Below are 12,976 nucleotides of genomic sequence, written 5' to 3' on the forward strand. Positions count from 1 at the left end.
GATTTTGGTCTCTGATATAGCTTTTTAAAGAGTGCTGTATCCGATTAATATTTGCACAAAAGTTCCTTTTGGAAGATGGTGGGATTGGGAGAAGAGAGGACGAGAACTAGAGGGACGGGGGGAGGAGGGCGGGTGGACATTCCTGGCAGTAAAAACACAGATGAAAGAGTGTATTACTGGCAGTCGCATCCTTTGTGAGTGAGATAGAGAGAGGAAAATAAAGAGTAAGATGTGCATGAAAGAGGGAAAGTCAGAGCGAAAGAGAAGCCAGTAAACCACTTGAAAGACTCTGAGGTTGACACCTTCATGTCCACCTCTTCATACTCAATATTCCCCCAGTCTCAGTCAGTCTAGGTGAATCTCCCTGTTTTTTCATTACGTTTTGCTGTTTTTGTAGCAAAAAGCCCTTCTTTGATTCACCCACTGTAAGAGCTTTGATGGACCAGGTGGGAAAACTCATCAAAAGAAGCTTACATTTCTGACATGAAAAGGTCAGACTGACATGACACATTCGGATTCCACTTTACCTTATATCACCTTTTTTATAATTTTAAATATGATCATTCTATGATACTATTTTTATGGTTGTAGGGGATCTATTTTATGGGGGGTGTTTGAAGGGCATTAGCAGTGCCAAAGGTACCGTGTGAATTAATACATGGTAGAGTATGAACAGTGTGAAACTCTGAAAGAGTTAACACGGGTGGAAATATATTTTATTATAATTTGTTTGCCCACCAGCCAATTTTACCATTAGTCAAATGTATGAAAACCCCACATTTATTCCTTTATTTGTTTGTTTGATCATTCTTTCACAAAGCCCTCTTTAACCGGACTATGAGCCAATTTTGATTTAGTTTTAGTCATAGTCTTTTGACTAAAATACTTTTTAGTTTTAGTCATATTTTAGTCATCTGAATTGTTTTAGTTTTAGTCTAGTTTTAGTTCACTAAATATAAGATTTTTTTTGACTAAATCTACAGTAGATTTAGTCAAATAAAATCTAATAGGTTAAATAGTAATGCATTCATTAAGAATTTCTCTAAAATTCCCAAACCCATTATAAACAAAATGTAAAACAATCTATTAACCCGTCCCGCTCACATATTTTAGTAATGATCATAAATTAGGTATCATTTGAAAGATTACAAACTCAAAATTCATCCTGTGAAAACCATTTTTGAATTGGATGTTGTGTCATTCTAATTTGTAATTTTGATTTTACCTACTTTATAATCAAAACCTTTTGTAGTCTTGGCAAAACACACATTGTTGGAAAGGTCTTAAGGAGTCTTAAAGTTCAATATTGGGTGACTGTTTTGTGATTGAAGTGGAATTTTGATATTGATATGAACAGTGTTGGGGCTAACTCATTACAGGTAACTTGAGTAACGTCATCAGATAACTTTTTTAAGTAACTAGTAAAGGGAAACATAACTTTTAAAATTTACAACACAATGTCTATACTATATCACAATACTATGCAAGCCTCCAACAATTAAATATTAAATAAAACAAATATTTTTATGCATTTTTACCTTTAGTGACCTTTTTTATTTTTTGCTTTTTTTTCTATGCATACACTTCCAGCCTAGGGTGAATTTATTATACATTTGCAACCATTTGAAACAAATTATGCACTTTAATTGAATACTATGTGAATAGGATTTTTTATTGCAAAACACAAACAATTAAGAATAAAGGGGTCTGCGTTTATTCTTAATTGTCTATGTTTTGCAGATTTTGTTAAAATTCTCTTAAAGGTGAACTGTATACATTTTAGTGTCATCTAGTACCGCGGCCACCGTTCATTCCTCCCTTCTGGAGCACTTAGAGAAGCTACAGTGGCTGACACAGGACAAAGATGTTGTAGTCTGAGACAGTGTAGCTAGCGCTCTGTAGAGCAGTTTGTCCATTTAGGGCTACTGTAGAAACACGGCAGTGCAAAATGGCAACTTCACTGTAAGGAGACCCGGGGTGTATGTAGATTGAAATGGCTCATTTTAAGGTAATAAAATATAACGGTTCATCATGTAAGGTCTTTATACACCACTGAAAACATAGTTTTAAACTGAAAACATTATATTGCATTTCTGTCTATAGATCCTCAAAATATTACACACTGTGTAATATACAAATGCATATTTTAACAGGAGGTGAAATTTAAGTAGCCAATAAAATTTTGGGGTGGCATGCAAAGTGGCCATCACACCCAAGTGCAAACCCCCCCTTTTTTAATTTGCGGAAATTATAAACTCCCCCTTGAAGTTTGCCTTGGTTGAGAACCACTGATTCGCACTGTTCCTGTCCCAAAAAGTGAACTTAGGTCTCCTTTACCTTTAGGTCAACTTTCATTATGGTTTCAGTTAACTTTCCATTCACACTGTTGTGTTTTGGACCAACGTTGCTGTTTTTTAGCTGCACCAATTCCTATATTTGCCAACTATTTAAAAATTATTAAAGTAAATCTATATATATTTTTGTGTTTATAATTTCATTATAAGCAATGCACAAATTGCACATTGGATCAGACTCAATTCACATAAAACAGAATTGTTGCTGTTTAAAGACACCACTGACACAATGAATGTGCACATGAACGCCAAAGCACAATCTGACCTGCACTGGTATGTTTCTTTCATCAAGATGTTAATGTGTTGTTGCTTACACTTGTCAACAAATGTCATTCGAGATACAGGTTGCTCACCATAGTGGTTGGTATATAACCAAAATTAAATGAATCACTACATCACAAAATGTACTCGCAGCATTACAGCTAGGATTAAAACTGACCCTTGGTTAACAATTTCAAGTGTAAGCCCATTAGTTCAGCTCTCACTTAAAACCTTTTTTACAACATTTTATTATTTGTTTTTTAATGTTTTAATATGCCTCAGTGGAGTGTGTCCTCTATGACCTTGTATCATTCTCCCACTCACTTCCTCCTGTACACTTCCTCCCACCTGTGTGTGTGTGTGTGTGTGTGTGTGTGTGTGTGTGTGTGTGTGTGTGTGTGTGTGTGTGTGTGTGTGTGTGTGTGTGTGTGTGTGTGTGTGTGTGTGTGTGTGTGTGTGTGTGTGTGTGTGTGTGTGTGTGTGTGTGTGTGTGTGTGTGTGTGTGTGTGTGTGTGTGTGTGTGTGTGTGTGTGTGTGTGTGTGTGTGTGTGCGCAAGTTTTTCTAGCCTGGTGGGGACTTAAACCAGAATGCACACAGACTTAATGCGACTCGTATCATTGTTGGGACCTAAACTGAGGCCCCCATGGGTACAAAAGCTTATAAATCATACAGAATGAGTTCTTTTGAAAATGTAAAAATTCAGAAAGTTTCATGTAATGGGTAGGTTTAGGGGCAGGGGTAGTGTAGGGGGATAGAATATATGGTTTGTACAGCATAAAAACTATTACGTCTATGGCGAGTCCCCAGAAAGATTAAGTGTGTGTGTATGTGTGTGTGTTGGTGTGTGTGTGTGTGTGTGTGTGTGTGTGTGTGTGTGTGTGTGTGTGTGTGTGTGTGTGTTGGTGTGTGTGTGTGCTTTTTGAAGGAGGGAACTCATGTTCCTTGGTACTGGACGATGTGACCGCATTACTTAGCCACACACACATTGCTGGATTCCAAGAAATAAGTAGGCTAGATTTACTGTCATTTTGACTGAAAGCACACACACACACACACACACACACACACACACACACACACACACACACACACACACACACACACACACACACACACACACAAACACGCGAAAAACATCTCTTGTGAAATATGATACAATCATTTTGTCTACATAAACCGTTATTCTTTTTTTTTTACAATTACTTTCTTTCTTACAAGCTCACAATCAGAACCAAGTTCCCATCCTAATTTTGTACTTTTTTTTCGATAATCCTTTTCACTTAAATGTGTACAAAAAATTTGCACCTCAAAGCTCAATGGAATTTAAGACCATTGCCTTTACATTTTGTGTTTCTAATAATATTCTTAAATGCACAGTAGTCTCACTTTCCTTGTGTGCATGCATGCCTGTATGTCTGTTTCAGGTTTCTCCTACATTTTTGGGGCGAAATGTCCCCACTAGAATAGTAAAACCTGAAATTACCTACAGGGATCAACCTGTAGGAAACCGTTGTAGTAGTTCTTCTACTATGGCATCACTGCAAAATCCCACTTTTGGAATCCTTATTTTTAAGAGTGTAAATTGTACCACACCACAGTGAAGCTACAATTCATTCATCCTTCTCTTTTTCCCCTCATTCATCCTCTCCCCCCCGCTCTCTCTCTCTCTCTCTCTCTCTCTCTCTCTCTCTCTCTCTCTCTCTCTCTCTCTCTCTCTCTCTCTCTCTGTGTGTGTTCATTAGATTAGGATTTCTTAATGTGGCTTTCAGGGATTATCTTGAGTCTGTTACAAAACCAGTGTTTCAGGAGGTTTGTGTATTTATACCCCTGTGTATTTATACCCTTGTATACCGTGAATGTGTGTAATGAATACATTTTACTGCAAATTCACTTAAGGCCATCTAAAAAAGTACTCCACTGAAAATGTCCTGCTCTATTCCTGACCATTTTAACATTTGAACATTTGAGTCTTCAACCACTCAAAAAAATAAAATAATTTTGTGTGTGTGGTCCTGGTGGCAATATCCAAAATTCTTGTTCTTGTGGGGACATTCTTTGGTCCCCATGAGGAAAACAGCTTATAAATCATACTAAGTGGGTTTTGTTTTGTTTTTTGTTTAAATATGTAAGAATGCAGAACGTTTTATGGGATTGGCAGGTTTACAGTCTTCAGCGTCACATGATCCTTCTGAAATCATTCATACATTTTTCAGTAATCTTAACAGGATGTCTTTGAAATATAAATATTTTGCAACATTATAAATTTCTTTACTGTCAATGTTTAACAATTTAATTCATCCTTGCTGAATTAATAGAAGTATTAATTTTTTTAATAAAAATGTTTCCCCAAAGTTAAACTTTTGAACTGATTTTTAGAGAGCTATACTGCCCTCTGCTGGCAAGGATTATAATCTGATGAAAAGCATCAGGAATGATTTAAATCAACTGTGACAGGTCAACACTCTTTAATCTTAGTGTTGTTATTGTTTTTGCTTTTTGTCTTTAGCTCAGATTGAGGTGATCCCATGTAAGATATGTGGCGATAAGTCTTCAGGGGTTCATTATGGAGTTATCACTTGTGAGGGCTGCAAGGTAAGAAAAAGAAAATGACTATACTAATATTTTTAATTTAGGCTGGATTCACAAACAGGATGCCCTGCTTCTTTTGCACATTCCCCCTAATTGTTTCTCACCTCTCCCACCTCTCCTCTCTCTCTCTCTCTCTCTCTCTCTCTCTCTCTCTCTCTCTCTCTCTCTCTCTCTCTCTCTCTCTCTCTCTCTCTCTCTCTCTCTCTCTCTCTCTCTCTCTCTCTCTCTCTCTCTCTCTGCCTCTACAGGGCTTCTTCCGCAGAAGTCAGTCCTCCAGCGTGCAGTACTCATGCTCCAGACAGAGCAACTGCCCCATCGACCGTGCTAGCCGTAACCGCTGCCAGAGCTGCCGCCTCAAGAAATGTGTCGCTCAGGGGATGAGCCGCGATGGTCAGAAAAGATGGATGGCTGGAAGAATGTTTGGATGGATGGATGATTTATTGGAATGATAGAGATACAATTTTGATGATCCGTTTGTGTATAGCAGCAATATTTAAATCATTAAATTTTTTGCAACTTTGCTCCCTCAGCGGTGAAGTTTGGCCGTATGTCCAAGCGTCAGAGAGATTCGCTGTTTGCAGAAGTCGAGAGACATCGACAACAGCAACGTCTTCAGGCCAACTCAGTTCAAGAGCCTCAGTCTCTCCCAGCCTATCGATCAGGCAAAGAGCCCAGAGAACAGTCATCACATCTCATCCCGCCTCTACCTCCATCCTACCCTTATTCTGTAGAGCCTGAACTGCCATGCTGCCCGCCAGAGGTACATCCATATCTGGAGCGCATTGGCGAGGCCCAGGCTCAGAATCTGGCCTACAGGGGCTCCCACAGGAGAGGTGAGAGCAACAGCTTGTCAGCTGGTAGAGGTGAGAAATTCTCACAAATAATTGTATTCAACACTGATGGAATTACTTTTCGGTTACACTTTATATTAGGTGGCCTTAACTACTATGTACTTAACCTTTAAATGCATGATTGTAAAAAATACAGAAGAATAAAGCATATTTTATTACCTTTTGGTGCTCGGAAGGGTTCAGTTTGAGCAGATGTTTTATATCATCATCTCTGTCCTCGTCAGAACTCATTCCCCAGAACATTTGGCATCTGGCTCATATTTGCAATCTCAAACATATTCTGAAAAATATAATTTTTAACCTCTTCAAAATTGAGATGGCTGACAGCTTCACCAGATCCACCATCAAGTGACAGTAATATTTAAATGCATTCAGTATTTGCTCTGCAGTAAAACATTGAGCCATTTCAAATGTTCTGATGATACTAACTATTCTTTTGTTTTCTGCCTGCAGTAACTATAAAACATCTTCGTCATTGTGTATCAGACATTGTCACCTTTTGGACAGTCATTAAACTTATTCAGTCATCAAAGATTCAATAATTGTTGTGCAGAAAAATATATACTTCCACTGTTACACACCTCGGTTACACACCTTACGCAGGCGGCGTGCATTCAACAGTGCATGTGCAAGTACTTGAAAACAAAGTCCACTAGGCCAAAGGAGTATACTTTGAAAGGCAACTTAACGAAAATGAAGTCGACCCGGGCCTTAACATTACCCTCATTTCTAAATGCAAAATCATACCTCAAACTTACTAGCAATAAATGTGTGAATTTTCCAGAGTAAGATGTAGATACACAATACATAGTCTTTTAGGTATTTAATGTTAGTATACAGTAGTTAAGGCTACTATTATGAAGGTAAATTGTGACCTATTGTTCATTTGATAGATGAATCTCATAAGATATTGTGGTTTATTATTTTCTCTTTCTGTCTTTCAGTATTTGATTCTACAAGATCTACACCAGAGGCTATTCTGAACATGAGTGGCAGTGAAATGGGGTTTCGTCCTTTTGACCCTGAGAGCTCGTTCTTTTCCTATCCAACCTCTCTGCACACAGGTGAGAACCACAAGCCGTTTAGCACATTTTTAAATGTCATGTGGGCTATATGGTGGAATTAAGTGGTGTAATAGGTTTAGGAGTTAAACTATGTAGTGTTTGACTGTCGTGCATTCAGATGAACGTGTCTCTTTGTGTGATTTTTTTACAGAGGAGCTCTCTGCAAGTATTGTACGTTCTCACAGAGAGACAACTCAGTATCGACCAGAGGAACTGCAGGCTCTCAGATGGAAGGTTTTCAGCAGGGAGGAGATCCATGCTTACCAGAGCAAAGTACATGTCCTTTACTCTTCTATAATGGGCACAACTGTAAATCCCAAAGTATACATATGTTGTGTTTTTTTTTTTTCATGTACGCTAAACGGCAATTCACATTATACCAACAAATGCCAACCAACAGACACTTTGTCGGGTTTGTGTTACCCCGGTTGGTGTCTGTTGGTGTTGACCAGAGCTTGTTTTTGCCCATTGAACACGTTGAATCTATGCTTTAGTATGTCACTTATGAGAAGTGACGTACTAAAATGTGGTAATTGTCCACACTGGTTGACTTCTGTCAGCGTGGTTTGAATTGGCCTCAAGCGTCCGGTGTCTGTGCTATTTCTGAGTGAAAAATGAAGAACTTTGTTGACTTCATTCAAAAACATTTGTCAAACATTTGACTGTAGTGTATTGAGATTCAGAATATATACTCAAAACATCTTACTGTCTCAGATTTCCCTTCCTGTCTCATGTTCTCTCTCTCTCTCTACTCTGTCTCTGTAGTCGGTGGATGAGATGTGGCAGCACTGTGCGGTGCGGCTGACCGATGCCGTTCAGTTTGTGGTGGAATTTGCTAAACGTATCCCAGGATTCCGTCAGCTTTGTCAGAATGATCAAATTGCTCTACTCAAGAGTGGTGAGATATCTGTCCGTAAAACATACTAGTTAATTGATTAAGGCTGGTAAGGTTTACAACAGCTAAATTCTCAACTCCTGTTTTCATCTCTCACTTTTCTGGCTTTGTCTCCTTCTCTTCCATTCTCATTCCTTGTTCTATAATTCTGCACATTTGGCTCTTTCCTTTCTGCCTTCTGTGTGTTCCTTTCTCTCTTTTCTTATTAGGGTCTATGGAAGTGGTTCTGGTCCGGATGAGTCGGATGTTTAACACAGAAAACAACACAGTATTTTTTGATGGCAAATTTGCAGGAACAGAACTTTTCAAATCTCTCGGTGAGTTAAAGGAATATTTTGGTTTAGGGTGATCACCCTTAGACTTCTAGTGTGAGAGCATGTTTAAACAGCATGTGTTTGCAAAGCTGTAAGATTAAGGAGTGTTGGTTTATCAAGTGACATTATTCCCTGGTTTAAGAACTATTTAAGTGAAAGAACACAGTGTGTACATGCTGATGGTAAACTGTCTGATTCATTAGTAATTGCCAAATGTGTTCCCCAGGGATCAGTGCTGGGCCCCCTTTTATTCACCATTTACATAAACAGTCTCGACTACAACATTCAGGATGCAAACTTTCACAAAATTGTTTTATCCTCTCTGTTCCTTTTGTTCAGTCAGAATTAGGTAAAAAGTCTTTTATGTATGCATCTCCTACTGACTGGAATTTTCTGCAATTGAAATTAAAATGACAGAATTTGCTGTCATTTGACCATTTTAAAACAGTTATTCGACAAATGGTGACTGATTTCAACAAATGCGCAATGATATGTAACTGTGTTTAGTGTTTTTTTTAGTCAGTTTCTGTTGTAATATTTTGTGATGAAACTCATGTATTGCTGCCTATTTTGGCCAGGACACTCCTGTAAAAGAGATTATTAATCTCAGAAAGTCCTTTCTGGTAAAAAAAAAAAAAAGGTTAAATAAAAAAAAAAATACTTGAATGTGAACTGAATGTAATGTGTTAATTGCAATTAAATACAATTGTAGTTAGATTTATGACCCTAGACCAGTATTGAAAAATTAAGACCAAGAGTCATGAGTGTAAATAATTAATGAAACATTGACTGGAGAATAGTTTGCAGTTTAATCAGCAGAAGCCAGCTTCAAGTCTCACAAGGAGATCGTAGGCCGCACTCCCTCTCTCCCCGTCTTGTCTCGTCCCGCCCTTGTCGTACCGTACATACAATTGTCCCAACAGTTATACTGTTTTCAAGGTCTATCCATGTCATTACTGCAAGGTGGATGATTCTGACTGGCTCAGAGAAAATGAGCAGTCATGGTAAATTTCCACACATTGTCAGTTAATCAGTTTCATGTGTCCATAGACGTGTTACTTGTTGACGCTTTCAACCCAGAATTAGGCCCATTGTGACCTTCCAGGTCTGGAGCAGGCGCCAGCTTGTCCAGAACAACAAGTGCACCCATCTCTTAGGATGCCCATTGTACACTGATCTGTAACACAGAATATTGCACACATTCAGAGATACACAGTGTCTCCAAGGTTGGAGCTGATTAGGCTCCAGTTCTAACTAGAATGTTCCCCAAAACATACTGATAACATGTGCTTTCTCTCAGTGAGGGTACAGACAATATTACAGGCAAATATTCATCTTGATTCTTTAGTGTTTCAGTAAAAGGAAATATAAAATGAATAAAATATAATAAAAAATGAAAGACTTTGGAAAACAAGAAAAAATAATTGGTTCTCTTAAACAAAATCATAACTGGAAAGAATCACTAAAAATCATTATAATAATATAGGAGGATAAATATTGATTAAGGCTTTGATTATGAATTTAAATTAAATATATACAGGTATATTGAAGCGGCAGTGGATTTTAGAATCCCCTTTTCAAAATGCAACTAACTTAACATTAGAATGCTATAAAAGTTTGCATTTTCAGGCCCTCAAAACGGCGTTGTCGTGTACATGAACAGCCAAAATTATGTCATGTACACGACCCCTAAATACACATCAACAAACAAGGGCACAATCAAACAATGAGCTGTGTTCGAAATCGCCCACTATACTCTCGTTCACTCCTGACATTCATCGACTAATAGTTTATTTGAAGTAGTGAAGGAAAGCGAGTGAACTCTGCCATGGAAACTAGCATCTATAAAGATTAATTAAACCATTTAATAATCAATTAAAAAGTAATTTATTCCTATATTAATTATATTACTGTGCACCCACAGTATATTATATCATATTTCTTCACATAATGTTCTTCAATGGCAACCAATGGGTTAAAGGTTTAAATCGATGCCGTTTCAAGGGCTTTGAATGGCTTTAGAGGGCTCTGCACAATCTCAGCCAAGGAATAGAGTCTTATCTAGTGAAACCATTGGCACATTTTCAAAAAGAATATTCTTCACTGCGTATGATGTCATTGCATCAGAAAGGTCATGCTTGTGATGTACGTGGAAGTATCTTACCCAGTGTTAAAACGAATGTCCAAAGACTAAATCAAACAGCCTTTTAAAAAAATAAAGAAAAAACTACAATGTCAGATGATTTTAAAGTTGGAGGAGGAAATTAGATTTTATCGGCACTGGGTTGGTCGGTACTTCCACCTTCGCTATGGATGTGACTTTTCCAATGTGATGACGTCATACTTCACGAAAAAGCACAACACAGAAGTTGCGCATTTGAGGTTAAAAAGTATATAAATGTTTATCAATTTTTTTTAGAAAATCACAGATGGTTTTGCTATAGATAAGACCCTATTCCTCAGCTGAGCCTCTGAAGCCCTTTGAAACTGCAGTGATTTGGACCTTAAACCCCTTGGTTGTCATTGAAAACCATTATTCGAAGAAAAGGAATGTTTTCCTCAACAACAAAAAAACTAATAAAAATTCTACTGAAGATTTTCCTTCAGTCGGAAAACTTTTTTTTTTTGTTGAGGAAAACTTTTCTTCGCATAATGGTTTTCAATGACAACCAAGGGGTTTAAGGTCCAAATCAATGCAGTTTCAAACGTATGTATATTTTGGATGAGATACATGTAAATTATTAGGAAATTGAACTGGAATTGAATTGGATTAGTGAACTAATCCTTAAAGTACACTTATTTGTCCTGTTATTTAATCAATATTATATGAAATACAAGTACAGCTTTTGAAAAATATACTTTAAGATTTTAGAGTAGCTAATCTACAAATGCACATATAATTACAATTGAGTCATTTCTTTTAAAAAGGGATATTATTCAGTTTCTAAATCTATTATCAATCATTTTACAGTTTACAATTGTGTTCAAGCTGTTTTTCTATGTGTTTGTTCTTCAGCCTGTAGCGATCTAATAGCTGCTGTGTTTGACTTTGCTCACAATCTGTGTGCGCTGAGACTGACCGAACAGCAGATGGCGGTGTTCACTGCACTGGTCCTCATCAATGCAGGTGAGCGCAGTAAAACTGCAGAAATTATGACTTCAAAGTAGGATGTATTTAATCTCTCGCTCTTTCTTTACATATCTGAGCAGATCGGCCGTGTCTAGAAGACAGAGAAAGGGTGCAGAAAGTAAGGAGAGATGTGGAGCTTGCCCTTAGTCACATCCTGCACAGAGACAACCAGGAGAGTCTACTGCATAAGGTAAAGGAGATGGAGAATTTCAATGCAAAATGTGAAGAATTGTATTGGCTGGAATGTAATTTTTTGTGTGTGTTTTTGAATGATTCCAGCTGTATCAAAGAGTGCCGGTGCTGAAGTGTCTGTGTGCTCTGCACATCGAGAAACTGCGATGGTTTCGGCAGCTTTACCCTCTCACGGTGCATTCCCTCTTCCCTCCGCTATACAAAGAGCTGTTCGGCTCCGACACGGATATACAGACACTGACTACTCACTAAACACACACAGACACGCATTTCATTTGCAGATGCATAAATGGAATGACACACGCAAAGTTACATATAAAAGTGTATGCAATCAAGATCTAAATATATTTACCTGCTAAAGAAGTTAAATATATTTTTGTAACAGTATGCAGTATTTTGTGAAAATTCTTTTCTGCAGGCCGAAGCAAAATATTACTAAGAAAGCTATTCAGTTTAAATATTCTCGTTTATGTCTGAGGAAATGTTTTAATGTTTTTAAAGTTTTTGAGTACCTCGATGGTATAGCTTGTATACAGGAGCATTAGCTCTGATCATTAGAATGTAATTTTTATAGATATTTTGATACCAAAAAATACGAGATTACAAGTGATGATATTTGCAGATCTCAAAGCATCAGGGTAGTTATCAGCCTCAGACGTTCATTTAGAAACCAGCTTAATTTAAAACAGTAGAATCCCATTCTGTCCTCTGTTTTGATTTCTCAGGCATACACAGACATGGATGCTTAATAACTTCTGCCACTTATAAAATAGTCTATTACAGTATTGCATTAATTTAAATATGATCATTTATTAAGTGTCAGCTTTTTTTGTACTTCCCTCCCTTTAAAGCTCGTCTTAGCACTTGTATTGGTACTGGATTTGAGAAAAACTTGTTGATTGTGGATTTTGTTCTTGAACTCACCGTTCCCTTCAAATAGACCTTCTTAAGATGTTTTATTCAGTTTTTGGTCATAGATGATTTTCTCTGTTTATTGAGTCAACGGAATAATTATTATACATATAGATTTGACAAGTATTTATGCTCAAGGGTCTAAAAATGATTAGATTACTTCTATGAAATTAATAAAATATAATGTGCTTCATTATGCTTGTTTAGACACTTAGATTAAACACAATTCTTTTGTGTATCAATTGCACAGTTTCTGTTCTTGTTGCATTTTGTGTCCACTTTAACTTATCACACAGTCGATGAAACCCTGCATTGCTTCAGTTTTGTTCTGTTTTGAAAGATAAATCCTTGCTTGTTCTATATTGTGTTGTGTTGCTTTGCAGAAAAGGCCTCGAATAAACCTCTGAAAAGTG

The 12,976-nt window shown here is 37.3% G+C and overlaps 1 protein-coding gene across 3 annotated transcripts in view; it reads left to right on the forward strand.

The window, feature by feature from the left end:
• Window positions 1-12,976, forward strand: part of rorc (RAR-related orphan receptor C) — a 46,855-nt gene extending 33,879 nt beyond the window's left edge. For 2 of the 3 annotated variants that reach the window (XM_067449160.1, XM_067449158.1), the window contains 10 exons: window positions 5,123-5,208; window positions 5,454-5,595; window positions 5,736-6,068; window positions 7,001-7,120; window positions 7,272-7,393; window positions 7,886-8,018; window positions 8,225-8,332; window positions 11,346-11,456; window positions 11,540-11,649; window positions 11,739-12,976. In XM_067449160.1, the coding sequence (XP_067305261.1) occupies window positions 5,123-5,208; window positions 5,454-5,595; window positions 5,736-6,068; window positions 7,001-7,120; window positions 7,272-7,393; window positions 7,886-8,018; window positions 8,225-8,332; window positions 11,346-11,456; window positions 11,540-11,649; window positions 11,739-11,903 (1,430 nt within the window). In that variant the 3' untranslated portion in view covers window positions 11,904-12,976. The remainder of the gene's footprint in view (window positions 1-5,122; window positions 5,209-5,453; window positions 5,596-5,735; window positions 6,069-7,000; window positions 7,121-7,271; window positions 7,394-7,885; window positions 8,019-8,224; window positions 8,333-11,345; window positions 11,457-11,539; window positions 11,650-11,738) is intronic. The other variant, XM_067449159.1, reaches the window with a different exon arrangement.

The sequence above is a fragment of the Pseudorasbora parva genome, chromosome 7 (genome assembly GCF_024679245.1).
Source record: "Pseudorasbora parva isolate DD20220531a chromosome 7, ASM2467924v1, whole genome shotgun sequence".
NCBI lineage: Eukaryota > Metazoa > Chordata > Actinopteri > Cypriniformes > Gobionidae > Pseudorasbora > Pseudorasbora parva.